This window comes from Manis javanica, chromosome 7 (genome assembly GCF_040802235.1).
Source record: "Manis javanica isolate MJ-LG chromosome 7, MJ_LKY, whole genome shotgun sequence".
Taxonomy (NCBI): Eukaryota; Metazoa; Chordata; class Mammalia; order Pholidota; family Manidae; genus Manis; species Manis javanica.
In genome coordinates this window covers 55,818,702-55,845,971 of record NC_133162.1, presented here as the reverse complement: position 1 = coordinate 55,845,971, position 27,270 = coordinate 55,818,702, and the positions used below count along the sequence as shown (strand labels likewise).

Genomic DNA, 27,270 nt, shown 5'->3' with positions numbered 1-27,270 from the left:
AGGAAAGACAATATATTAAAAGAAGGAATAGTTAATGCATTTTGTTCTCTTGAAATCAGAGCTGAAAAATACTTTACAAATCACCACATGCAATGTCCTTATTTTCCCCATAATAATAGGGATTATGATTTGCTTAAAGAGTCATGTCAAGTTCACAGACACAGGAAGAGACCCCAGGCTACTGACCGCATCTAGGTTACTATCTTAACACATCTGTGCTTAAATAGTTCCAAGTCAGTTAAATTGATGATCAACAAATATTATTGCAGAGTTCAAACTATAGTTGACCCTTGAACAATGTGGGTTTGAACTGCATGGGTCCACTTACACACAGGTTTTTTTCAACAAATACAGTACAATACTATAAATGTACTTTTTTTTTGGTTCAATTCAGGTCTTCATTCAAAGTGGCGGGAGCCTCTCAATGTTCTATGATAACCAACACCTTAACCTCAGAATATTTAGGGAAGCAAGGAAGTTTGGTTTTCTTAAAATACTAAACATTCTGGCTGACACAAGTACTAAGGAAAAGGCACAGCACCTGATGTGACAACACAAGGCTATGCCCAGTGGGCCATCGTGGGCCTCAGGCAGTGGGGAAAGGCCAGGGCCCGTGGGGAAAAAAAGCAGACCAACCTGACAGACTTGCTCCTTAGTTAGGTGGCCGCAAGGCCCTGGGAGCCCGCGGAGGGAATGGCCCAGCAAAAGGGGGATTTGAGAAGAACGGACCTGCAGCTCCCCTGAACTGCACCAATGCCTGTCTGCTCGTTGTTGCAGAGAAGGGAAGTGAAAGCAGACAGCTCTCTGCTGGGGCAGGGGGGCGTGACCTGGCAGTGACGCCCAGGCAGCCACCACCGAGCAGGAGGGGTTCCGCAGCAGCCCAAACCTTACCTAGCCCCAAACAAAAACCCTTCTCTCCCCTCTCGGCAAACAGCCTCACGCTTCATCCGGTCAATGTCAAGTGCTTTCTGTTGAGTGAGAACTTCTGCACTTGCTCCACCAGGTGAACCTTTCACTTGTCCAGATCCTGAGCAGGACTCCTTGGCCAGGCTAAAGGGGTCCTCCTGCTCCTCCGTGCCGCGGCTCCGCCTGCGCCCCGCTGTGAGCTCTGCAATGTCAGGTCGGCCAGCGTGCACAGGCGGCGGGACCCCACCACCGCCTCCGCTCACCCGGGTTGCTTCAGGCCTCCAACCCACAAAGCAGCTGCAGTGGCCGAGGCCCAGAAGAAAACCCCGGGGCGGCTTCTTTAGGATTTTCTACATTTCCTTTCTCTAATCTACTTTATTGTAAGAATATATACTACAGATAACACAATGTTAATGGACTATTGATGTTATTGGGTACAGCTTTCTGTGAACAATAGGCTATTAGTAGCCAAGTTCGGGGGACAGTCAAAAGGCATATGCCGATTTTCACCTGTGCACTGTCTGTGTCCCTAACCTCCTGCGTTGTTCAAGGGTCAACTACATTACTACAGAAATTGAAATGTCAAATGATTTTAATCCTTATAAGGAAAATAAAAACCCCTCTACCATTCTCTTTAAACATGTTAGGAATCACTGCTACGACATATGTCAACATTTATCAAGAATGTTACTTTCGGAGACATTATATGAAAATCAGACAAAATACATCATATATATGTCATACATAACACTGTATTAAAATCCTTAATAGCATCATCACTGTGAGATGGGACTACTCTATGCCATGTCAAATATTCTTACACAGGTGACACAAATGCAGGACATGAGACTTGATCACAGTGTATCTGAATCAGAGAGGAGTCATTATGAATCATATAGAAACTGCTTATAAAACTGCTGATCATTTGGTCCTTCAGTCATCAGAATTCATTGAACATACCTGGATGGCTGCCCTCATCTCCCTCTGTCCTTTTTACTCATGGGAGAATGTCTCTCACTAGACTACAAGCCTCTTAAAAGCAGGAACCATGTGTTTACTGCTCATCCTTTCATATACAGCATCTAGCACACAGCCTAGCACATACTAGCAAATAAATGAATATCTTACAGAATTCCTGTATTTTCACATAGACTTATTACAGTGAAATGGTGGTTCTACAATCTCAATGAAAACAAGAAAACATGAATTATACTTCCTAAAAAAGGCTTTTATGCCTTACACCATGTTAATGATTTAGCAAATCTAATTAGATGATTCATGAGTGAGGAGAAGCATAGAGATGTGCACTTACTTGCAAGCAAGCCAACTCCACTTGCAAGGGATCCAACCCAGGCTGTTTTTCCTTTCCCTTCACCAAAGGTGTCCAGCCATTCTATGTACAAGACTCCAACAGCTAACGGAGATCCGTAACACAGAAACTGAGTGAAAAAGGAGACAAGCACAATCACCCAGCCCCATCCACCATCTGGTGACTTTTTAAATTCCATTGTCAGGTGAGATCAAGGAGCTGTTTCTCTGTAGGTCTAAGCAAAAACAAACAAAAAGAAAAGCATATTTAGAGTGTAGTAGGGCACAGTATGTTGGATTAAAAATATCTCCTCATAAATTAAAACAAAAAGTTCCTCTAAAAATATACATGGAAAAGTGTAAAATATCACTGATATATTAACTTTAAAATTTTTATTAATGCTTTGAATAAGTAATACATCCATATAATTCACACACACACACACACACAAAAAAAAAAAAAACTAATTATAAAAAGGCACAGAGTAAAAGTCTCCTTCCCAGCCTTGTCCCATTCACCAGGCTCCCACCCCTACCCAAGCACAGAAATCACTGGTTTGGGTTTCTTGTTACACATTGGGCTCCCCAGGAAGCAGACTTAGTAAGAATGTTAATTAGGACTGCTCTCTTCCTATGGAAGAAGGGCATGGAAGAGGGACAAGATATGCAGCCATGCAATGTTAGGGAAGGGGAATTCTAAGGCTAGATGACCCTTCAGAGTTGCTTGAGTTGAGCATGGGGACCTGGCCCTTCACATCCCCATGTTAACCATTTGTTGGATTCAGGCCCTCCAGGAAGAGGGCATAACCTTGGTGAGGTGGTTCTCTTCAAATCAGGAATCATCCCCCATAGGGGCTGTCAGCTGAAGGTCCTCTGCCAGCAGCCCTCTCAGCAGTTGGGCAAAGCATCTCATTCCTGAAGGGGGACTAGAGGGGGACCGATAGCACCACAGTGCTCACCAACTTGAGTATCTTCCCAGTTTCTTTATGCATATACAAGCAAAACCAATCAAGCAGTCTTATATTTCTTTTTTGACAAAAAGTAGCTTATTGTATATTCTATTCCAAACCTTGTTTTATTCACTTACCATCCTTGAAATTTTTCCATATCAATACATAGGGAGCTTCCTTAGTCTTTTTGAAATAAACACAAAGTATCTCACAATTTGGCTGTTTATTTATTTACTTATTGAATAGGCAAAACATGCATGTTTCAAAAGTGAAAGAAAGGATGAAAAGTATACAGTCAAAATTTACCTTTCTTACGTAACTCCCCTATCTTTCACAAGTAACCAATACTTCTTATTTCTTTCAAATCGAACTAGAGTTTGTTTATGCATACATAAGCTGACTATGACACAGATTTCCTCTAATTTTTATTATGTTATATACATTGGTATGTTTCTTACTTTTTTTTCACTTGGCAAATATCTTAATATCTTTCACATCAAAGCATAGTGACCTTCCTCATTTTTTTTCTCTCTGCTGCTTTATGCTCCAGTATAGGACTTTCTCTTAATTCTGTCACCAGTCCCAATGGTTTATAATGAGAAACAATGACCTTATATATATACATTGCCTTTTTGCATATGTGCATACCTGTTAGGAAAAACCCATAAAAAGAATTGCTGGGTCAAGAGACATGTACATTGTAATTGTACTTAGTATTACCAAATTGTCTTCAAGGGATTGAACCAACTTACATTATCCCCAGAAATTTTGGATGTGCTGTGAAACTTTTGGGTTTTTGCCAATTTGCTGGCTTGAAAACAGTGTTTCATTTCTCCTCATTCTCTGAATTGTGTTGTTTCATAGGTAAAAAGCTGTTTGTAATTCCTATCTAATTCTTTGGTTTATATATGGGTCTATTTCTGGGTTTTGGGTTTTCTATTCTGTTCCATTGATCTGTCTATTCGCTCACCATTAATGAATACCTTAATTTAATTAAGTCATTTTTTAAGTCTTTTCAATATATTTTAAGATCTAATGGGACTACATTCCTTCCCTCTTCATCACTGCACACCCTTTTCAATATTTCTTTGGCTCTTCTTGTTTGTTTACTTCTTTAAGTGTACTTCAGAATCAGCTTGTCTGGTTCTTAAAGAAATCTGATGGTGTTTTCAATTACGACCGAGTTAAATTTATAAGTTGATTTAAGGAAAATTGATCCTTTTATGATGTTGTCTTTGTAAGAAAATGGTGTGCCTTTCCATTTATTCCAGTCTACTACTGTGTTCTTAATGTTGAAAGTTTTTCCTAACATTTCTTTTTTATTTAATCTTTAGGCATTTTATCCTTTTTCCTAATATTATAACTGGAGTTATTTCTTTGACTTGTCTTCTGTTTGTATGCATAAAAGCTATTGATGTCTATCTGCTATTGTTATATCCTATTACCATACCAAATCCTCTGGTTTGCAGATTTTTGTGATTCTTTTAGGTATATACAATATATAACTCAGTACAGTTATATAATCATCTACAAACAGTAATAGTTTTACCTCATTTTGAATTTTAATACTTCTAATTTCCTTCTTCTACTTTTGCATTTAACAAGGCATCCTGAATACTGTTAAATTATAAAAGTAAACATCTTTGTCTAGTTCCTAACTTTAGTAGGAATGCCTTCAAATGCCACAGTACTGCCTCTGGGGTTTAGATAGATTTATTTCACCAAGTTAAGAAGTATTCATATTTTCCAATTTTGGAGTATTACTATAAAGAATGCCTATTATATTTTATCAAATGCATTTCCAGTGCATAGGGAAATGATTATAATTTTCTCCTTATAACTTTTAAATAGTAAAATCTATATTTTTTACTATTGAACCATCCTTGAATTATTGGATTAAATCTTTCCTGGTTCATGTACTCTTGATTATGTCAGTCTAATATGGGGAGGGGGGATTTTTAAATTCATAAGTGAAATAAGTCTGTTTTTGTTTTGAATTTTTGCCAGGTTTTAGTATCAAAGTGATATTCTAAGAGAATTTGAAAATGTTCCTTCCTTCTAAATTCCAAAACAGTTTACATGGCAATGGATTTGGAGGCCAAAGGCCTGACCTCCCTACCCACAACAGGGCCTCCCACTTAATCCTACAGGTGTCTGTTCATTGTGACAGGTTTACAATCATGTTCAACAGTCTTCTTCACCCACAGCTTTTGCCAAGTCATTCTCTTGGCTGTGATTTCATAATAGGCAAAGATGGTAGGAATATCATTCATCCATTCATGCCCATCCCTAATTAGATGGTGAAGCACTTGGCTACCTTAAGAGAATTATAGTTACACCATCAATTTACCTGAGCTTCAGTGAATTTCTTCACTATGACACAGAACACTGAGCAAATATTAGTCATCACCTGCCACAGGCACTGGTACAAATTAACTTTCAATATTTCATAACTGAAAACTAAAAGATGTTACAATTTCTGCACAAAACTGTAGAAAATTTAGTTTTAAAAGTCTGATCTCTCAAACCACATGATCATGTTGCAGACAGAATACTTCAAACTTCCAAAGAGCAAAATCCTTTGAAACAATCCAGTAGGTCCCTTCATCAGAGTTTACCCTCCAGGACCTATGTTATTGTAAAAGTAAACAATATAATTCTGGCCCTTCTAATGACAGTTTAGTACTTTGCAATACCTGCTCAAAATCCCTTTTAAAGAAAATACAGTCTTAATTCCCTAGACTAGATAATATATGATATCAATAGCCAAACATACAATGAGACTAAAAGTGTGTAAAAGAACAAATGCATATGACATTGCCCTTCATGTAAATCTTCAAATACAGCACTTCAGGGAAAATAATATTTACATAGGCATAGCACCACAGTCATGAATAAAGCCAGTATTTCTGAGGAGGGGGAGGCATGAAAGGGTGAAGAGTATCTCCCTTGTCAGTTTTCAGATCTAAGCAGACAGAAATGCCTTTATACACAAAATACCTTTGCCATGCTTTGCCTTGGGTGACATTTCAACACACAGGACAGGAGCCAGAGAAATATTGCTCACAGTAAATATTTGGGAGAGCAAATCTTTGAAATACAAAGCTCCCATGTATATAAACTCTGACTAGAAAGACAAGTTTTTATAGAGTTGGCTAACAGCTTCTGACCTTTAATTTTCTCATAGTTTGAGATACATGTAGTCTCAATAAAACATAGTAGAAAATGCCATTTAGTGAGTTTTTTTGTCTTCTGTCAGGATAACACCTTTCTCCTTTAGTTTTTTCCCCTTTTTCCTTAACTTTCTCACCTGTGATTTCTCTGACAGTCTATATTCTGGAAGGTGATTTCACAAGTAGACTAGCCTTCATTTCCCCCTTTTATAATGGTACCCAGTTTCCTTTGGGGATTTGGGTCTTCCTTATGGGTAGGTGGCTGCTGCACCTGTTAATCAAGTTTCCTTGATCTTGATCCATAGAGTGGCACCTGACTGGCACAAGCAAGGCCAGCAGGACTCCTCTTCCAGGATCCTGAATCTTAAGTGAAATGTTACAAGGGAAAAAAAACATTTGGTGCTTATTGATCCCAATGGCAGTGCACTGAAGAGAATCTCTGTCAGTTCCTACTACTCAACTCCTAGGGATACCCAAGCTATTTCTCCAGCCTTCCATTTTACTCTGTAAGCTAACTCAGTAAGTTATTTTTTTAAGTTAGCTGGTATTGGTTTCTTTTACTTGCAACAGAGCATATGGTGAGTGTGCAATAATTTTCAAATTGATTATTTTGCCTCTCTGTACCTGACTTGGTGCCATTTGGGCCAAAGGTTAAGCTTAGGAGTATAGTCTGACCACATAATATAGGAAATATAAATGTACCATACCTCTTTTTTTCTGAAAATTTCTTATTATTCATCCTTCTTCATATCTGATAATCTGATATGGTAAAATCTCTTTTCTGGCATTCTTTTAAATGAAAACACTAAATTAACTGAAATTTCCACTAAGCCGACTTATCCTAATATTTACAGAAATATAACATTACAAAAAATGATCTTTATTCAAAAAAGTTTTTGATCACTCACAATTTAAATTACATTGCACTAGATACCAAAGGAAATCAGAAGAAAAACAGAACATGGGCCTGCCCTCTAGGAGTTAACCCAATTAGGAAGGTAAGATATATATACACCAGAGAATATATAATTGAGTGCCAAACAGATGGATGGATATGAAATGTTTAGAAGTCAGAGGCAAATGAAAGCAATCAATGTGGGAACAGGAGTGGAAGGCCTTATGAAGTTGGTTGGTTCTAGAGAACAATGGGAGATTCATGAAAGGGTGGCTCCCGCAAGAGGAACAGCGTGAACATGGGTGTGGAATCAGGATGGGCCTGATAGGTTTGGTGGAAAGTAAAGAGGGCGTGTCTTAGAGGACTCACAGAGGAAAATAACATTAGAAACGTGGCATTTCCCACTTGAAATTTAAGAAGAAGAAAGTGTCCTGTGTTTATAACCCCAAGATAGGGTTCTTTTCCACTTTACATAATAAATCCTGGCATTAATGACCCATTTATATTATCTAAGTGGTGAATTTTTTTCCTAAATAACAGCAAGATCTCTAAGCAACAGAGAGTGTCATTTTATTTGGACTAGTGTTCTATGAGCATATTCAAAGTGTTAGGTTCTTATTCATATGCCTATATGGAAATACACTACTAAGAAACGTACACATTACAGTATATTACATTCTTTGAGAATTTGGAATCTCTTAACCAGACTATTAACAAATCCAGATTTTTCCCAAAACACCTTATAAAACTCAAAGTTACAAGCCATTTTGAGAGACCATAATCTAGGGCAGTTTAGTCACACTACAGGGTCTAACAGAATGTCACAAAATTAACAGTAACATAATTTAAGTGTATTTATCTTGCACTTAAACATTAACTATGTTCCACATACTATAAACCTCCCTTGGAGAGGAGAGGAGAGCATAAAAACTAACCATAATAAAGTATCATTATTCAACAAGTTAGATCATCTTCAGGATAAAGGAGAATATATCTCCCAAACCTAGAATTTGTTTTGTTAGAAGGAAAATAAAGTTGAGCAAACTCCAAGACACTTCCTTTGGAAAATAAAAAAAACTATTGATGAAAGTCTACATGAAATTCATGCTAAAGCTTTTAAGCTCCAATACCTTAGATTGCATTTAGTTCTGATCAAATAACACCAATCCTTTGTTATTCCCTCAACTCAACACCGGCTGAAATGTCTGGTCTCCTACAAATAGAATTGCATATTTGACATTTATGAACATTTAATGGTGACACAGAAGCTTTCTGTTCCTGTAATGTATACATACGTACTATACTATTTTTTGGCAAATTCCGAGAGATTGACAACTGTTTGATTTTATTACCAGTTGACAGTTCCTGCTTGGCCTTTGTTCCCCACAATAATCACTCTTTAATAACCCCTTGAATGTTATCTATAAATACTTTGATAATGATTCCTAGATGTATATTTCATTTGAATTATAGAAGGAGGTAAAAACAGAAAAATTTTATTTGAATCTCATTCATTGCCAAATTACTTGGTGCTGAAGCCCTGTATTTTAATAAGAGCTTAGGATCATTTGACTTCATCCTGGGAAAAAAAAGGTTGATTCCAGGTTGATTTTTGTCTTGATCTGGTAATCTGTGAGGTGTGTGAAAAGCCTAAGTCTTACCAGGCTTCACGACCTTCCTTCAGTTATATTTATGTCACTCATTATATGAAAGACTCTAAACCATGGACCAGCATGGGGAGAATTGAAACCCTCATACACTGGCTGGTGGGGATGAAAAGGAAAATGGTTTGAGGGGTGGAAATGGTGAGTGATTATTAAAGGTCACAAGGTTTCTTTTTAGGGTAATGAAAATGTTTTAAAATAAGTTTTAAATATTTTTAAAGTAGATTGTGGTGCAGTTTACACAGTTCTTGAATAAGATTCACTGAACAGTACCATTAGATTGGTGAATCTTATCGTATGTGAATTATATTTCAATAAAGTTGTTAAAATAAAACACATTTAAAAGCTACTGGAAATTGTTTCAGTTCTGACTCCAATACAGTTAACAAGCTTTATAAAGAGCAGACCTGCTCTGTCACAATCAGCTCTTCTGTTGATGCTGCTCTTTCCCTACTGTGGCTTCCCCACCCCCAAACATCTATCATTTATTCTCCACCACTACAGTTTGAGTAAAGGGATTCTGGGAATCGAGAAAAATCATTTGGGAGTTCTCATAAAAACATAGGTAAATAAATCATTCTTTGGGTGTTCTAGTAAACATGAAGATAAGCAAATAATAATTCTTTGGAATTCTGGCAAGATAGAGGTGAACAAATATATTTTAATATGTATTGAGGCTCATAATTCAAACAAAATTAATTAAATTTCACTTAATGGAAGACAAGCATCAGAAAGGTAGTTAAGCTGTACAGTAATCATGCCTGTTTCTCATTCTGGATCTGCCTCCTATCCGCTATCACTCCATGTTTCCTTTCACTTTCCTATTTTTTCAGTTTCCTTTTACAATGTTTGAGAGGTAGAAAACGCAGTTATCTGTACTCAACAGTTACTAAAGTGTCAACACGCTTATGACTAATTTTTGATAGCATAAAGTAGCATGAAGCTTTAAAATAATGTAAGTTCCTCTGGATCAAAGACATAAACTTTCAAGCAAATCTGACCTTTTGTTGAATGATATATTAGCAAACATAGTCCATTAACACTAATGTTAGTCCTTTAAAAGTTCTAGTCACTGGATTAATTTTGTTACTTTCTATTGACATTTTGTAATCATGCAGTTTATGATTTCTTTTTTAAAGTAAAATAAATTTAGTTATATATCAATATCACATTTTGAAGGAAAAGAAAAACTTACTTGCCTTACCTTCTAAATAAACTCCTTGTAAAATCATATTGAGTCATACTCATTATATACACATGCACACACACATACTTCTAGATCTGCAATTCTATAGGCATTTTCCACAATATGAAATAGATGTAAAAGGCAGTGAACTATAAATGATAATTTTAGTACAACTGCAAATCCAATTGTTGTGGCCTTAGTCATGTTGTCTCAGAAGTCAATAGAAGATTAATCTGCTTCAGTCTCCTGGTGCATTAAATATTGAAGGGGAAAAAAGCCAAAATGAGGATATAAAAAATACAAATACAAATCCTTATACAAAATGAGGATATAAAAAAAAGTTTATACTTTAAAAATTAATGCTACCAGCCAAAAAAGTGGAAACAACCCAAATGCCCACCAACTGATGAATGGAAAGATAAATGTGGTATATCAACCCAATGGAATATTATCCAGCTATAAGAAGGAATGAAGTGCTGACATATTCTACAACATGGATGAACTTTACAAACTTTATGCTAATGAAAGTAGCCAGTCACAAAGACCACATATTATATGATTCTCATGGATATGAAACTTTCAAAATAGGCAAATGTGTAGAAACAGAAAGTAGATTACTAGTTGCCCAGGCCTAGGAGGTTTGGGAGAAAATGGGAAGCAACCTGTGATAGGTATGTTTTCTTTTGGGGTGATGAGAATGTCTCAGAATTGATCATGGTGATGGTTGCACAAGTCTGTAAGTATACTAAAAACCATCAAACTGTAACCTTTAAATAGATGAATTATAGAGTATGTGAATTATACTTTTAAAAAGCTGTTATTAAAAAATCACTACAAATTCCAACTATATACATTTGTAAAAATTCACACTATACACTTATGATTATTGAATTTATTTTATGTAAATATTACTTTACTAAAGATGACCTTATAAAGAATAAAAAGAAATGCTATAAACATATACATGGTTACAATGCCCATATATATGGCCTGATTTGGAGTTAAAATTATTATCTGCTTGAGGCCTTTCATAAACATGAGGTCCCTCCCTCAGGCCAATGGTCCTTCCCCAACCATGTCACACATTCTGCAATGCCCCCGCCCAGATTTTTAACCTAGAAACAGGTTTATAGCAGGACAATAAACCCAAGAGATTTTGTGTTGCTTATTTCATTTGCATTCTGGTTCCTCACACAAAAGAGTAACAGAGAGCAAAGCTTCTATTTGGGAGCCAGAATGACTACACGTCATAAAAGAAGAATCTGTATGAGAACAAAACATAAATTCAGCAATGAGAACACAAAACCAAAATAAACAGTGATCTTTGGCTGTTCTATGTACATACACAAGAAGGATGTAAACAAAATGAAATGGAGCAAGTTAACAACATTTTCAATGGCTTAATAGCTTCCCTTTCCTCCTCTTAGTTTTTACATAAAGATGGGGCAGAAAGAAAGAGGACATTTTTCTAGTCTCTGGTTCCAAAATGGTAGGAACTGAGTAATGGTTATGATGATGAGCTTCATTATTACATTATATCTGGGTTCCAATCCAGGCTATGCTACTTAACATATGTTTTTGAGCCAAATACTTAATGTCTCTGGGCCTCAGTTCCCTCATCTATAAGATGGGATCACAGTGGATTTAAAGTGCAAAGCTCAGTGCTTAGCACACAGTAAAAAAAAAAATTAATCAATGTTAGCTATTACTTTAATAACCATAAGGGACTTCTGGTAACTTGATAGCCATTTTCTAAGCAGTAGTTACTAGTTAAACCAGAGTTCTACAGCACTAATTACTAAATCATTTAGAAATCTAGGGCTTCTAAGACTTTTTTAGTCTTTACTTATTTCTTAACACTTAGAACATTTAAACCAAGGCCTGGATATTGGCAGATTATAATTTGGAATAATTCAAAAGTGGTGTTTATGGCTAGGATTTGATACCCTTTCAAGTTTCAGGTGCATGGACTAAGCATTGTCAGTGTGTTAGGAATCTCAAGACTGCTCTGGGATGGAGCCGGACCCTATCATTCTGATGTGCAGGCAAAGCTGAGAATTGCTACCGTATAGGATAGAAGAGCATCCTCTGACCAACTGCCCATCTGCTGTTCCACTGGAAGGACCCAGGAGAGGGAGGGAAGAAGAGAAAAGGCAGCTGGGGGCAAAGGGGGTGCCTGGAGTGCATGGAAACTCTTCTGCCCCACGCCTATGCACCCCAGTGCAGCAGCTGGCACTCAGCTGTTCTATTAGCTCTACCTCTTTACCTCTGGGCTGTCAAGAACAAAGCAAAATCTCTCGATTATCACATCTAGGTTTCAAATAGACAGAAAAGCAAAAATTCTTATAGGAGTGATGACCATGACAAAAACTATTTTCTATGTTTGGGAAAATGTAAAAGGGGACCATTGTCCACGATACAAAATTTAAAATATGATTGCATCAGTTTATCTGCAGATTTGCAAAAGTATTTTTAAATGAAAATAGTGGAAGTGGTGTAAGAAAGTGTATCAAACAACTAAAAAAAACCCAACAACCCCTAACGTGCTAATACACTGAGCGAATTGAAAGATTATGGAAAAAGTAAGCATCTCTCTCCTAAGAGTCAAAACTTGACAAATCAAGAGAGCAGAATAATTGGACCTTCTCAGGAGAGCATGACTTTTATTTTTCTCAGCACTCTGGAGAGCAGAGGGAGCGCAAAGGAATGGCCGTTTGTATGCTCCCTCTTGCCTTGTGATGTTTGGCTCTCTCCCCACTGGTGGTGGCCATGCTGTTAACCCCACACTTTGATGTGGCAAATACCCAAAATCTGTTGGCTGGTTTCTGGCTAGAGAATGAGCACAGTTTCACCCTTGCAGCTCCAGGAAAGTAAGTATGCAATACTGCCAGCCAGAAGAGAAAAGGTCTGTTTCTGCCTCTTTTCCATTGTGCCAATGGCCAAGCCTAGCCACTGCCTCTAGAGAATCACTCTACCACCCAAAATGCCATCCTGCTGTACAGAAGCCCAGGGAAAGACCCAGGGAAGAGCAGCTCCAAGAACCTCCAGGCAGCCAGTGCCAAAGGGCCGTCCCTCCTCCCTGGGTCCACGCCGCACGCTCCAGCCAGCCTCTGTCGTCCCCAGTAGAGCAGGCATGAGGTTGGCTGGTGAAACTCTGAGAAGATCCTTGTGGTGATGATAACACTGATGACAGTGGTGAGAATTAAAATAAAGCCATCAACCTAATGATGGAGTCACCTCCATCATTTTGTTCAAATTAACAAAGCAACCCCTCAGTTTAGGGATGGTGGTTGGGGAGAAGCTGGGATCTTTTGGTAATGGTATTACGCGGTTCCAAAGAATGGTTGGTAGAATTTCCACTTTTCTGGTATGTCAATAGTTAGAGTTGCACGTAAGTACACACACACAGAGATTTATATCTGTACATACATGAAGACATATGCTCTAAAAAATTTAGCATAATGAGTAAAAGCCTGGGCTGGAATCCTAGGTAACCTGAGTGCATATCCAGCTCTGGTACTGGGCAAGAATATGCCCCTTATAAGTTACTTAAATATCTCTGTGCGTCGGGGAAGGCAGTACAGCACAGAGAAGACAAGTAGTGATTCTATAGCATCTTACTATGCTGAGGGACAATGACTGTAATGGGGTATATGGTGGGGACTTGATAACGGGGAGAATCTAGTACCACAATGTTGCTCATGTAATTGTATATTAATGATACCAAAAGAAAAAAAATTTCTCTAATAGTTAAAAAAAAATCTCTGTGCCTCACTTTCCTCATGTATGAAGTAGGGGGAATGATAGGATTTACTTCATCAGACTGTTGAGATGATTAAATGAATTAGTGGGTGTAAAGCATTTAGCTCAGTGCCTGGTACAGTAATCTCAATAAAATTATCATTATTTTTTATATTTTTGAACATAATTAATTGTTTAAAAATTTTTTTATCTTGACATAGATCCCTCAAAATCTGAAAGTATTATCCCTATGTTCCAGCTGGCCGGAACATCCACACCTCCCCTCCTTACATGCCAGAACTGTGCCCCCCCCCACACACACACTACTACCAAATTCCACCTTCAAAAAAAAATAGGTATGGAAATGGCATTTTTCAGCATCTCTGGTAATTTCCTGACAGTAAGAAAAAGCCAGCAAACAGGAAGAGGGGAGTATCAGTGAGGAAGGGCCGCGGTGACAGGTCTGCTCCTAGGTCACCAAGAATGCTCAGGTCACTGATGGCCAGGAGAAAACAAACTGGGACACTGCATCCAAACCAGGTTTGCTGGTGCTCTTTTTTTTTCATTTCTGTCATTCTCTCTTTTCTCTCCATTTTTTTCCTTCCTTTTCTTCTCAGGAAGCTCCCTAGCTTACTAGCACCCCTTTCCCAGATGCTGTGGGACAGTTATTGGGGTACTGTTGGCATTAATCGTCAGAGCTATCAAGGGCTGCAAGCAACTTTAGAAGCAGCAGCTTTGTCTCTAAAGCACTCCATGAAGTCACGGCTGTCTTTGCATTCTTCCCAGCCCAGTCCCCTTCCTTATTCCAAAGACTCCTAAGATCTTCCTTTCTAAACTAGTTCTCAAGAAAACTTGGTAACTCTATGTGCATCCAAAGAGCAAACAAAGAACCCTATTTCAAGGTTGTACCCCACATGAGCATGTTTCGAATCAGCAAAGCACCCACGAAGACCTGCAGAGAATTTGACACCTGGCTGCCCAGCAGAATCACCTTGGAAGCTGAAAAATGACCAATGCCTGGGACTACTCGAGACCAATGAAAACAGGACCTCTGGAGTTAAGGCCAGGTTGTTAAAGGGATCCACATGGTTTCAGTGTGTGGTTACTGGGTAAAAGGAGCACTACAGGTCACTTTACATAGTTGTATGTCCTAGTGTGCAGGCATGAAATGAAAGACTTGACTGAGCCCCACCAACTCTCTCTAGCCTTATTGAAAGATTGTAGACATGCAAAGGGTGGAGTTTGAAGCCTCCATCCTCAAGCCTGAACCTCTCTTCAAAACTCCAGATCCACATTTCTCACATTTTCTACATCAAGCTCTTACCTGGATGTGCTCAGACCCCTCACATTGAGCATATCCATGATTCTTCCTCCTGAATTTCATCTGGAAAACTAACATGATCATACTTCCATTTGCCCAACTAGAAAGCCTCGCCTTCCTCTGCTCCCTGCTCCTCCTTCCCGTCGTCCCACACCAACCAGCAACAGGGCCTTCAGACAAAGCTCTGCAATCAGTCTTCCTCTCCATCTGCTCTGCGAATCCCTGGGCTGTCCCAGCTACCTACTTATGGCCCCTCTGTGTACACTCTCCCTGCTGCACTTCACCTCTCAGGCTGCTGCCAGTCATCTCTCCAAACCATGCTTCTGATCACCTCAAATCCTGCTTCCAACCTTTCAAATTTTTCCATGGTTCCTTATCACCCACACCTTATCCATTAGCAGAGCACAAGTTTTTGTTTAATTTATTTTTAAACCACTCAGGAAAGTCAAAGATGATTGTTCCTGTCCTCATGAAACTTCATCCATGAGTGATGTTATTCAAAAACTGTAAATAAAAATGAAAACATTAGTTTTTATAAATCCATGTTTTACCTGTATGATATTAGGCATTGAGATCTTTAAGTATGCAACTCGTTACCTGATTCTGTTTTCCTCTAAAGATTTGCAGTGATCCAGCCCCCAGCCAAGACTAAGATGTCCCACGAACCTGTGCTCCCCAAGCCACTGTCACAATTCAGCCCTGAAGCCATACTCTTTCCCTCATCTATGCCTTTGACTCCTTTGTCCCCACCAACTGCTAGAGAGGGCTATAATGCCTCTTTCCTACTTGTCTACTGACTAATTCATGCTTTTCCTTCAAGATTTATCCTAAATGTCTCTTCCTAGTTGCTGACATCCTGACTCTTCAATAGTTAGTCATTCCTCTTCTAAGATCTCACACCAATTCAGGCAATCTTGCTATTATAACACTTACCACAGCATATTATTATTTGTTAAGTTCTCTAACCCACACGGTTATCCCATATCCCTAGCACTAAGAATTGTGCTTGGCACAAAATGAAAGCTCAACAAATCTTTCTGAAATCAGTGAATGAATGCACAGAAATCCTACTTACCTAAATCTCCTGTACATTAAAATTATAAATCCAATATATTTCATTCCACAAAATGAATTGAGTGCATTTAGAACATATTGTGCATTTAGAAGAAAATGAAGTGAGTGTGTTTAGATGGTATTGTGGAGAGAAGGTGATATGGTGCCTGCCTCCAAGAGCCTAGAGCCTGCATCCATCATTAAATCTGAAGGGCTAGCCAAATACATGGGTAAGAATCAAGAAACTGTTTTTTTAAATCAAAAATTTTTACCCATATAACATCAGATGGTATGTCTTTGATGATTAGATTGTTAACTTACTCCTTCAGATCTGGTTTTAATGTTAAATATCCAGACATGGTTCACACACTCTGTGAAGTGCGAGGGAGGGTTGACTCATCGCTGGAGCCAGGACAAGGACACCTAGGCTCAGTACTGTCATTCAGAGCCTTCTGTCTGTCCTTTCGCAATCAGCTCAGTCTCAGTGATGTATGTGGTTTCCCTGAACGTGCCATTCTTGTTGTATTTACTCACATGCTTCTTTCCCATTGTCAGTATCTGTTCTGAACTTTTCAGAATCAGGCTCACTTGTTTGTAAAATAACTTGTTGACATAAATCAAAGAACACATCTTAGCCAGTTAAATCAAATAAACCCAGCTTAAAAAAAATTCACTGCATAGTTATCCTAGGAACCAGAGATGTTAGAAATTATTTGGGATCACAATCATACACAAATCCATTGCATTTGTCTTCATTTTTATTTTGGGGGTCCATATAAATATGCTTTTTTAAAAAAAATCTAAATTGCTGCTTTGATACAATTTCACTAAACAAAATCCTAACTTATTCACCTAGTTGCAATCCAAGGACATCCCCAGATAGCTCTATGTTTAAGAAAAGAGACAGACTACATGGTGAAATCATGCCAGGATAAAGATGATGATTTCTTTGTCTGAGTACCATAAAGTCAAACCTATCAACACACCTTGTCCAAGCGGAAACCAGGATCCATTCCCCAAGCTGGTTATCTCACATTGGGGTGAGAAGGAAGAGCAGGAAGGAAAATGTTTAGAAAAACAGCCCTGGGTCCTGGAATTCAACCACACTAATTGTCTCTGAAAAGGGATAATTAACACAAGTTATTAATTTCTGGGGCCTCTGAAGTATGTCAACAGCATGGCCATGGTAAAAGGATATTCTTTGAATTTAAAAGCCTTATGGATATATTATAGTCCAGCACTTGCCAAAGAGCTCCACCAAAACCCTCCTAATTTAGATACGTTGAGTACTGGAATCTGTTCTAGCCAATGAGAAGAAACGGGTTAGAGACAGCATGGGTGGAGGGGAGAATCACCGAAGCCTGAAGCCAGAAGGAACCAGGTAAGTCATCCAGCAAATGGCAGCTCAAGCCAAATCTGATCTCTGGATCTCCAGAGGTGTTTTGTTTGGCCCACCCAATTTTCATTTTATTGTATTTTTAGCAATTTTGAGTGAATTACCATGTTGTAAAACTGGAAGCTTTCACATAAACATCTGAATTTCCGGATTCTCTGGAAAAGTCAGATCTGGCAACACCAGGCCCTCCTTCTTACATAACAATTGGCTGGAACTGAGTAACTCTGGCCCTCACTGAATGGGCATGTTCTCTCCAGTTCCTTCCACTCCCTGACATCTCCCCGACATGGGATGGAGACGGACATGCATTTAGTTTGACCTGTGCTCACTGCCAAACCCCAGTCTGCTTTGCTCAGCTATGATGCCATCTCCCCTGGGGGAACCTTACAAACTTGCTGCCACCAATCTTCTCAACTCCTCAAATTTCCTCATGTGTGTGAGGAAACTGAGCTTAGAGATGTCACATGAGGGGAGAGACCAGTATCAAGACCCCTTACTGACCAAAAGAGTGAGCAGCCACTTATTTCCAAGCTCTGCTCTCAGGCTCTGGAGAGAAAACAGTAGAATTTTAAGCCAATCAGAGCCTGAGATAAGCTGAAAAGATCTAGAGATTTAACAGAGTTAAGTATAGGCAAAATGAGGGCCAGACCCTTAGATACACGTTGGTTTAATCATCTCCCTGGATCCCACACTCAGATCATGCTTCCTATGCTGCCACCATCTTGTTTCAGCTGATATCTCGTCCACACACCCTATCTCCCACAGAGCTTGGCCCAAGCAGTAGTAGTGTTCTGGTGGAGAAACCTATGATGTTGCTATCTACACTAGCATGTAGATAGCATGTTTTTTGCTTAGTATACATTTGCATAATTTACACATGATTATGCAGACTCCAGTCTGTTGTCTGAATATACACTTCAGGATGTCGTGTACAAACTAGTATATTTGCTATACCACTGTCTGAATAAAAAAACAAGACACATGACAACATATGTGGGATGCTGAAATACAAAAAGATCTGATGCATGTGGGGGGTTTATTGGCAATAATGAGAAAAATATGTGAAACTGACACTCTTTCAGAGGATCTGGCAGTTCTGGTCTTTGTATTTAATGAAGTTACATTTGCTAATGTTTTTCTCATCCCATATCCCATTTTTTCCCCAAAGAGCTTAAGAGTTTCTTTTCATAAAAGTCAAGATCATTAATAGTTTGAAGATGTGTTGAAACATTGAAATAGGTTCCATCATCATTAAATCTATAAAGTAAAATTAATCAGAATGGGTAATTACAGCATAACTATAGTTAACCTACTGTATTATATATTTGAGAGATGTTGAGAAGTCTTAAAAGTTCTCATCACCAAAAAAAAAAAACAAACAAAAAAACAAAATGGTAACTTTATGCTGTGACGGATGTTAACTAGACTTGTGGTAATCATTCCATAATATACACATATATCAAACTGTTATGCTATCGTATAAGTAACATAGTGTTATATATCAATTAAATATCAATTTTTAAAAATATAAAATAAAATCAGAATCATGGGAATGACAATGCAAAGAAAAAAATAGAGAAACACTCCTCCTCCAGGTAGCAGGCCCGGTTTCTAACTACTCTTAGCAAAAGTTATGGATTATGTCATTATTATGTGATAGCACCATAGTTCAAGACAGACTTCTTGGGTTCCAATCTTGGAACCATTATTTACTTAGCTGAATGAACTTATTAAAATTCACAGTCTAAAATAAAAATCATGCTGCCCTAGGTAAAATAAGGTATGTGGTTCACTTGAAATATCATGTTTAATAAACATTAATAATAATTATTATTGTTATTGGCAATAGAATATAGAAAGTGGTTTTATTCAGATTATTGCCTCAAATAGTGGACTATCCAAAGTCTTATTCATACTAAGAGTTGTTATACTGTAAGATTGCAGATATGGGGGGAAGAACTGTTGGATTTAAATAAAGCATCAAAAAGGCTATTTGGAACACATTGCTCATTTACAGTAACATTTAGAGGAAGCAAATATCTTTTGAAATTTTATTCATTTACTTATTTTAGGAGGCAGCTTACAAAACTGAACCTCAAGGTGTAAACTACAGTTAAGGATGCTAACACTGTTGGCATAAGTATAAGAATAATAATAATATTCAATCACATTTTAATTTCTTAGCGTGGTTTGTCATATTCTCCATAATCTAGCCCCATTCTACCTGCCATCCTTCCCTGTCTTAAATTTCAGGTTCTAGCCACTTCAAACTGCTCTGCTTCCTTTGAACACACCTGACCTCCATACCTCTGTGCTATTAATCCCTTGTTCCAACAGGCCTCCTCTCCATTAAGGAAATCCTCTTCCTTCTTCAAGTCCCAGCTCAAAAACTACACCTACCACAAAACTTTTTTCAGTTCTTAACTTTGAATGAATCTCCCCTTTTCTCTCCCATTCAATAGCACACTATTTATGTTGCTGCCATATGATTCCATTTATGCAATCTTGTGTTGTAGGTAATTGTCAACATGCCTATCTTCCCACTAGGCTAAACTCTTTGAAGGCAGGAACCATGTGTTCTTTCCTTCAACTCAGTTTTAGGTTATAGTTCAATTTTATTATCCATAGAAATACTTTGATGCCTACAAAGAACCTCTCATAGAGAATGCCAACTAGTTCTAAATATATTCACTCTTGCACTCTTTAATTAAAATTAAAGCCACTAGTTGAAACGTTCTTGGAAAGCTGCAGTTATATAAACAAGACACTGTTTCTTTTGCCCACTTTCTATACGCAGTTGCATTCTATGAATTAAGCTCAAGAGCTATCTTACTTGAGACAAAGACTACGGAAATTGGGGGTTCAAAAGATTGCGGTGAGGAAATAAAGCTGGAAAACCCCAACACATCTGTCATCCTCCAGCTCTAGTTGCATGGCCAGATCCACCCCAGAAGCCTCAGGGTCTGCCCTGTTACAGATTCAGACACCAGCCATGCAGACCGTCACCACCATCTTTTCAGTCATAGAAGTCGGAAAAGATTTTCTAGTGTCTTGATCTACCTACCTCCCCATATCTTTTGTCCTGCCCTGTATTCATCCTATAGATATGAAGGGTCATTGTTACCCCACTCACCTACACACAAAAGTCGAGAAAAAGACAGATGTTCTCTGTCAGTCAATGGTACTAAAAGCATGAGTTGTTGCAAAATTGCAAGTTCAACTATTTTATTATGTGATTTCTACTTCCCAGGGCCTAAGAAAACCAAAACAAAGTAATTTATTTCTGGAGATGATATGGTATTAACCCTGTTACCTGCATTCACATGTTTTTTAAAAGAAGCAGTAATTATATAATGAACAATCAGGTGCTTTCACTTCGGAATCCTCTCTAACTTTCTCAGGCCTGTGCCTGAACCAGCCAGAACAATTTCTCACAGCTGAAGCCAACCCAAATCTAAGAAACTGTTAGGACATACCAAATTAACAGAATTTGATGGAACAACTGAAAATCCTGCTTTGTTGGGGGGTGGGGGCTGGTGGTGAAAATCCACCTGCAATCTGAACTACTATCCAGGTAATTCAAATTTTTTAAAAACACCCAAACTTCCTTGACCCAGGGAATTGGTCAAAAATTTTTATATTACATATCTTTCTACATAAATAACAGTTAGTGTAAATACTGCTGAGACCTCCAGGACAGATTGGCCTGTGCTGACCTGACATCCCAAGAAACATGGATTTGTTTTTTGATGACCACGTTTTTAAGTGGTCATCGGCTTCTTGTAAAGCCTCAGGGCGCTGCTGAAGCAGTAGTTTACAGAAGGCGGGAGTCACAGATGGAGCCTCAGGCACCAAGTCCTTCCAAGTTGCCTCCTGATCGATGGCCAGGCGGCCAAGGCGCGGGTACCTCTGGCGGCGGTCACGGATACGGGGCTCGCGCGTTCGCCCAGGGCCGACCCAACGGTGCTGCACCTGGCGCAGCAGAGGAGAATCCCCTAGCCCCGCGCCTCCTTCCCAGCCCGGGAGCTCCCGGGGCGCCGCAACTCCGACCCTCCCGGGGGCACCTGCGTGCACCGGCCCCCAACCAGGGCACATGGCGGCCACGCTGCCCTCTGGGAATTTCGAGGGCACCGTGCTCCTCCGTGACCGTCTTACTCTCCTCTGTCTCTTTCTTCCAACGCCGTGCAAAATGCCGCCCTCAGACTCCTGAGAAAACTTGCCCATGACGGAGAAGCACCCATCAAAAAGGGGGTGGGTGTCAAGGGGTGGGAGCGAGCGCTCCGAGGACACTCTTAGACTCCCCGCTAAAGAACCCCATTCCAAACCACTTCGCCGCCTCCTTTTACTGGTCAAAGTCGGAGGAGTTACCTCTCGCCTCAGGGAGGCTAGGCAGTTCGGGTGGGTGGCCGCCGACCCTTGGGACCCACCCCGCGAGCTGCAGCCCTTTACCTGGGTACCGGCCTCAGCGGGGGGGGGCCGGGCGAGCCGGGCGGGTGGTGCGGTGCGGACCGCGGCCGCCTCTCTCCCCTACTGCTCGGAGCCTGCCGAGCGGCTATATATCCGGGGGCCCGGGCCAGGGCCCGGCCCCTGCCGGAGTATTGGGCAATCGGTCCCGCTACACGCAGCCCCGGAGCCACCACCCTCTGCACCCGCGGAGCCGCGCTGCTGCGGCCGCCACAGGGAGGGAGGGAGCAGCCCCCTCCGCCGGGCTCCACCTCCTCCTCCTCCCTGGGAAGTTATTCCCAGTGTTTTTACCCCCCTCTCTCTCTTCTTTGCGGGGCACCCTGGCCAGTCTGAACCGGTTGTGACTGCGCGGGTGGCTTGGGGGGAAGGAGGAGGAGGAGGAGATGGAGATGGAAAAACAGGCGGTAGGGGCGCTGCTCCTGCTCTCGCGACTCGGGGCCGGGCCGGGCGGAGGGAGGGCACTGCGGGGGTCACCAAGGCCGCGGGAGAGCCGGGCACCGCGGGCCAGGCGCCCCCTCGGTGAGCACGCGCGCGTCCCCCGGCGCCGCTGCGCCCCTGCCGCCCGCCGCGTGCTCGCGCCAGCCGGCCCGCCAGGGACTGTGCGCTTTCGGGGAGCCGAGGTCTGGAGATGAGTGCGAGTCGCCCCTGGTCTCCCAGGCTCCTGGGGGTGCTGGGCGCCCTCCTGGCCGGAGCTGTATACCCAGCTGGCAATGATCCCAGGGAAATGGGCACCAGAACTCTGTGGAGTCGGGATTCCCGGGCAGTGAGGGGTGAGAATGCCAAGTGCTGTCCTTTGTGACAGCTCCACGGAAAAGGAGCGCGCCCCGCAGTGCGCTCGGCGTGCGGAGCGAGAGAGGGGAAGCCTGAAGACTGGCGGTCCGGCGCAGGTGGACTGCCCTAGTAATACACTGACACTTCCGTCTTTAACTGAGGGGTACTGGGCGTGGGCGCTGCGATGGTGGGCAGTGAATCCCCACAGAGAGTCATTGGAGCAGGCTGGCGACGGAGGTACAAAGGGCGCACTGGGAGTGGGAATCCCCTAAAGTGACACGCGCTTTTTGTGTTCTTGTGTGTATATTTACTTCTGGGAAAGGTCCGCCTACCTTCCGCTAGCTTTTCGAAGGGGGCTTGGGCCAGCCATCACGGGGATGAGAATTCCCTTTATACATCGAACACCTCTGTTCCGACAGAGGCAAAGACCCTACACATGGCAAAGGGTAGGTTTCTGAAATTCAGATTACGCTGCCTCAGTTTTCTCGTTTTGCTCGCATCATGAAGTCTACGTGAGATCAGAGTTCAAAAAAACCTATGGACCTTGGCCACACATGTCAAGTTTTCTTACAGATATTAAAATGTCTGCTCATCCTTTTTGCTGCACACCACTTCTTTCTACCCAATTTACTGACTTGTAGGTTATGGTGAAGAGAATGGTCAGTTCTCCTGATATTATTTTGTTTTGTCCTAAGAGGGATAAAAATGGGACTAAGTAACAGTAAGGATGGAGGATGGGGAGGAGGAGGTTCCAGGAATAGTTTTTGGAAGGAAAATTGGAGAAGTAATGCTGTCTACACCATCAAAAACTTATTTCTGAGAAGGAAAGGGGATACAGAAGGTGTTCTATTTTTGACCCACTTTGTGGTTACTCAAGTGTGTTTACTTTTGTAATAATGCACTGAATAATTTATGTACTTTTCTCTATATGTTTTAATCAAAGATGTTTTCAGGAAATTTTTTCTTTGACTTAAATATCCCCTAACGATCAAAGTAAATGTCACCTTGATAGTTGCTCAAACAATCATTGTATAAAAAGTTATAGTTTGTGGACAAGGAAACCCTGCTTGAAAAATATTTCTGTGTTTACCAATTAGCTTCTGAAATTGCCATGTCCCTGTCTTCATCTTCGCCAAGTTTTCCCAGATTCCTTTACAGAATGTGCATGGCCAGCACTCCCACGGCTACTCAGGCCAGCCTGCAAGTCGCAGCTCAAAACCGGAAATGAGCTCATTCTTCCCCACAGCATGGTCCCAACTTCAGCAAGATTGGATCCCAGGGGTCAAAAACTCAAGTGGATGGGGGTCCATATTGATAATGTAATGAATGAAGTGGGCAGAAGGCAGCCTAGAGAACTTAAGAGAGGATGGAAGCCAGCTCTGGGGGCAGTGGCGGCTGGCTTAGGGAATTAATGCCACGCTAGAATGTGAAAATGGCCCCCACCCCCTTGTGAAGGTTCATTGTTCAGTCACACCTCAGCAGAGCATTTAGAAATGCAAGAAAACTCAGAAGTCTAATCCTACCCTGACACTGTGAATGGAATTTGACCTAGAGAAGTTAGGGATGTGCTCCTAATCACCCCCCAGAGCAGCGGGTAGGTGGAGAGCAGGTTGGCAGACACAAGACTAAAACCGCCTCCCTACCATCCAGAGTTTTTGTCCCCAGGAAATGCTTGGGGGGTGAGGGTCAGGTAAGTTTAGGTTGCTGGCTTTCCTGCTCTGTGCAGCCCGTGGCCTTCAGGTCTCTACTGGGCCCAGAAGTCAGTGTGCCTCAGCAAGATGGTGAGAAAGAAAACGTCAGGTCATTAAATAAGCTGGATTTACATGAAAGTTCCTTGGGAAGAAAGAAACTTGAGGGAAAGTATTCAAAGGAAAATTGATACAGAGACGATGCCCTAAACAAAGGAGTGCTGTCTCTGCCTTGTGTTAGTATATGGAGGATTTATCAAGAGGTATGTGATTTGAGAAATATTCTAAGCACCACCCCCCTTCCTAGACCATTTGCTGTCTCAATCTTTTAAAGAATACAATGGAGAATTTAACCTAAAATTGCTCTGTGATTCTTATCCCAGCAAGGAAGCCAGAAACACAGATGGGAGGTGAAGGCATCCGTGGGTCGGGGGAGGATGGGCCGCTTGCACAGCACCTGAGTCACCAGCGCCTGCCCAGATGACCAGCCTTTCCTTCCTGATTTATTAAACCAGAGCAGGGCTACATAGACACTACCCTTTACAATAAACATGATTAAAGAAAAGGGAATTCAGAGTTTTTATAGCAGTTATCTCAGAGATCTAAAGCTCATTTAATTAATTACATTCCATTTACTCTAACAGATAAAAGATCAGGAAATAATAGAAGTGATAAATTATTCCTTCTCATACTTATAGAGCTTTAGCTTAAAAGGTCGCATTTTCAAATGTTAAAAATGGCCTTAAAGACATACTGTACCCTATTTTTATTTGCAGTTCTCTAGAATGTTTTTTTTTTTTCTTGCCTTTACTTTCTTCATGCTAACTGGCTCAAGTGATTTTTAATCTTAGGAGCAGGGAGGAAGAGGATGAATGCTTTTCTTTGAGAGCATGGTGGGTGGTTGCCAAGAATTATGCTGTCTCATTCACCCCTCAAAGCAATCTCATGTGCTTAAGAGTTGCTACCTTCATTTTACAGATAAGGAAACTGGAGTTCAGAGAGGTCAAGTTACCTGCTGAGTCACTTAATCAGTAAGTAATGGAGAAGGATTCAGGCCCTGGTTGGCTTATTGCTAAGCCTGTGATCTTCCCACGGCATCTTAGAAACTGATTGAAGACTAGAGCTAAAGCTAACACCAAGGACAGATGTCTCAGATGTATTAACTCGTCTAAGGCTCACAATCAACCTAAAAAGAAGGTGCTATTATTATTATTATTATTATTATCTGCATTTTGCAGTGTATCTCCATTTGTAGGACTCGTGACATCTGTAATGTGCTCATTGTCTATTTGCACAGCAAAACTGTAAACCCCCGAGAAGTATCAGATCCATCCTGTTCATTAGTGTTCCCTAGAGCACAGGGGCACCAACAGAGTAGAACTTTGCTAAATGAGGTTTTGTTGAATGAATCAATGACCAAATGAACAAATGAATGTATGCATGCTCAAACTGTCAATAATTTTTTTGCTGCAGCAGAGCATTGAAAGTCTTCAGTTGCCTTAGTCGATCAATCTCTATTCTACTTTTTTATTTATTCAAAAAAATTGACATATCATATCGTATTAGTTTTAGGGGCACCACATAGTGGTTGGATATTTATATTCATTATGAAATGGTCACCAAATAAGTCTAGTTACCATCTGTCACTATACAAAGTTGTTATAATATCATTGACAATATTCTCTGTGCTGTATGTTACATACCCATGTCTTTATTTTATAACTGGAAGTTTGTACCTCTTAATCCCTTCCAATGATTTCACCCATCCTCTTTACCCCCTCCCCTCTGGCAACCATCAGTTTGTTCTCTGTATCTATGAGTATATTTCTGTTTTGTTTTTAGATTCCACATATAAGTGAAATCATTTGGTATTTGTCTTTCTTTGTCTAATTTATTTCATTTAGCATAATACCCTCTAGGTCCATCCATGTTGTCACAAATAGCAAGCTTTCGTTCTTTTTTATGTATATATATATATATATATACCACATCTTCTTTATCTGTCAATCTATTGATGGACACTTACATTGCTTCTGTATCTTGGCTATTGTAAATAAAGCTGCAGTGAACGCAGTGGTACCTATGTCTTTTTGGATTAGTGTTTCTTTTTCACAGATGGGAAACTAAGGCCCTGTGAGACTCGGGGAGCTGTCCAAAGTCAAAGTGGCAGAGAGTGGCAGCAAGCATAGGCAGTGTGAGTCCAGAGGAAGACTGCACTATACAGCCTCTCTCTGTGCTGGTTGACAGCTTTATCTGGGATCCAGCATGGTGTTTGGCACATAGTAGGTTCTCCATAAGTGTATTGAAGGAGGGAAGGAAAAATTCCCTGGTGTGCACAATAGTTTAAGACCATTTCCCACACTTTAATTCACTGATGGAATCATGTATGTTACAAATTCAGCTCCTATGATCTATGATGTGATCATACTGATAATAGATTACTAGAGAAGGGTTTTCCTCACAAGGGGTGTCTGTCAGGTTCAAATGTATCAATGGGTCCGATTTCTTCTTGTGAAAATACAGGTGGAATTGATGAATATCATTTTAAAATAAACATAAGACCATTGAGTTGAATTTTGTTGTGGAAATAGTGCCAATTTTTTAAATGGCCCTTTGCCTAAGTATCTGACTTACGCATATTATATAGCGAAGTTTCAGACAGTTCCAAACAGTATTTCAGTTCCAAATGGTAAGTTTGCCCCTTCTTCTCTTCTTCATTACATGATGTAGGAGAAAAAGCATGACCTTTGCCCT

General features: G+C 40.4%; 1 protein-coding gene across 6 annotated transcripts in view; it reads right to left on the bottom strand.

Moving 5' to 3' along the window:
* SLC16A9 (solute carrier family 16 member 9) overlaps positions 1-27,270 on the bottom strand; it is an 81,018-nt gene that overhangs the window by 43,536 nt on the left and 10,212 nt on the right. For 3 of the 6 annotated variants that reach the window (XM_037002965.2, XM_073241014.1, XM_073241016.1), the window contains one exon: positions 2,219-2,450. In XM_037002965.2, the coding sequence (XP_036858860.1) occupies positions 2,219-2,414 (196 nt within the window). In that variant the 5' untranslated portion in view covers positions 2,415-2,450. Of the gene's footprint in view, positions 1-2,218; positions 2,451-6,474; positions 6,701-22,042; positions 22,369-27,270 lie in introns of those variants that run through there. The other 3 variants (XM_073241015.1, XM_037002966.2, XM_037002964.2) reach the window with 3 other exon arrangements.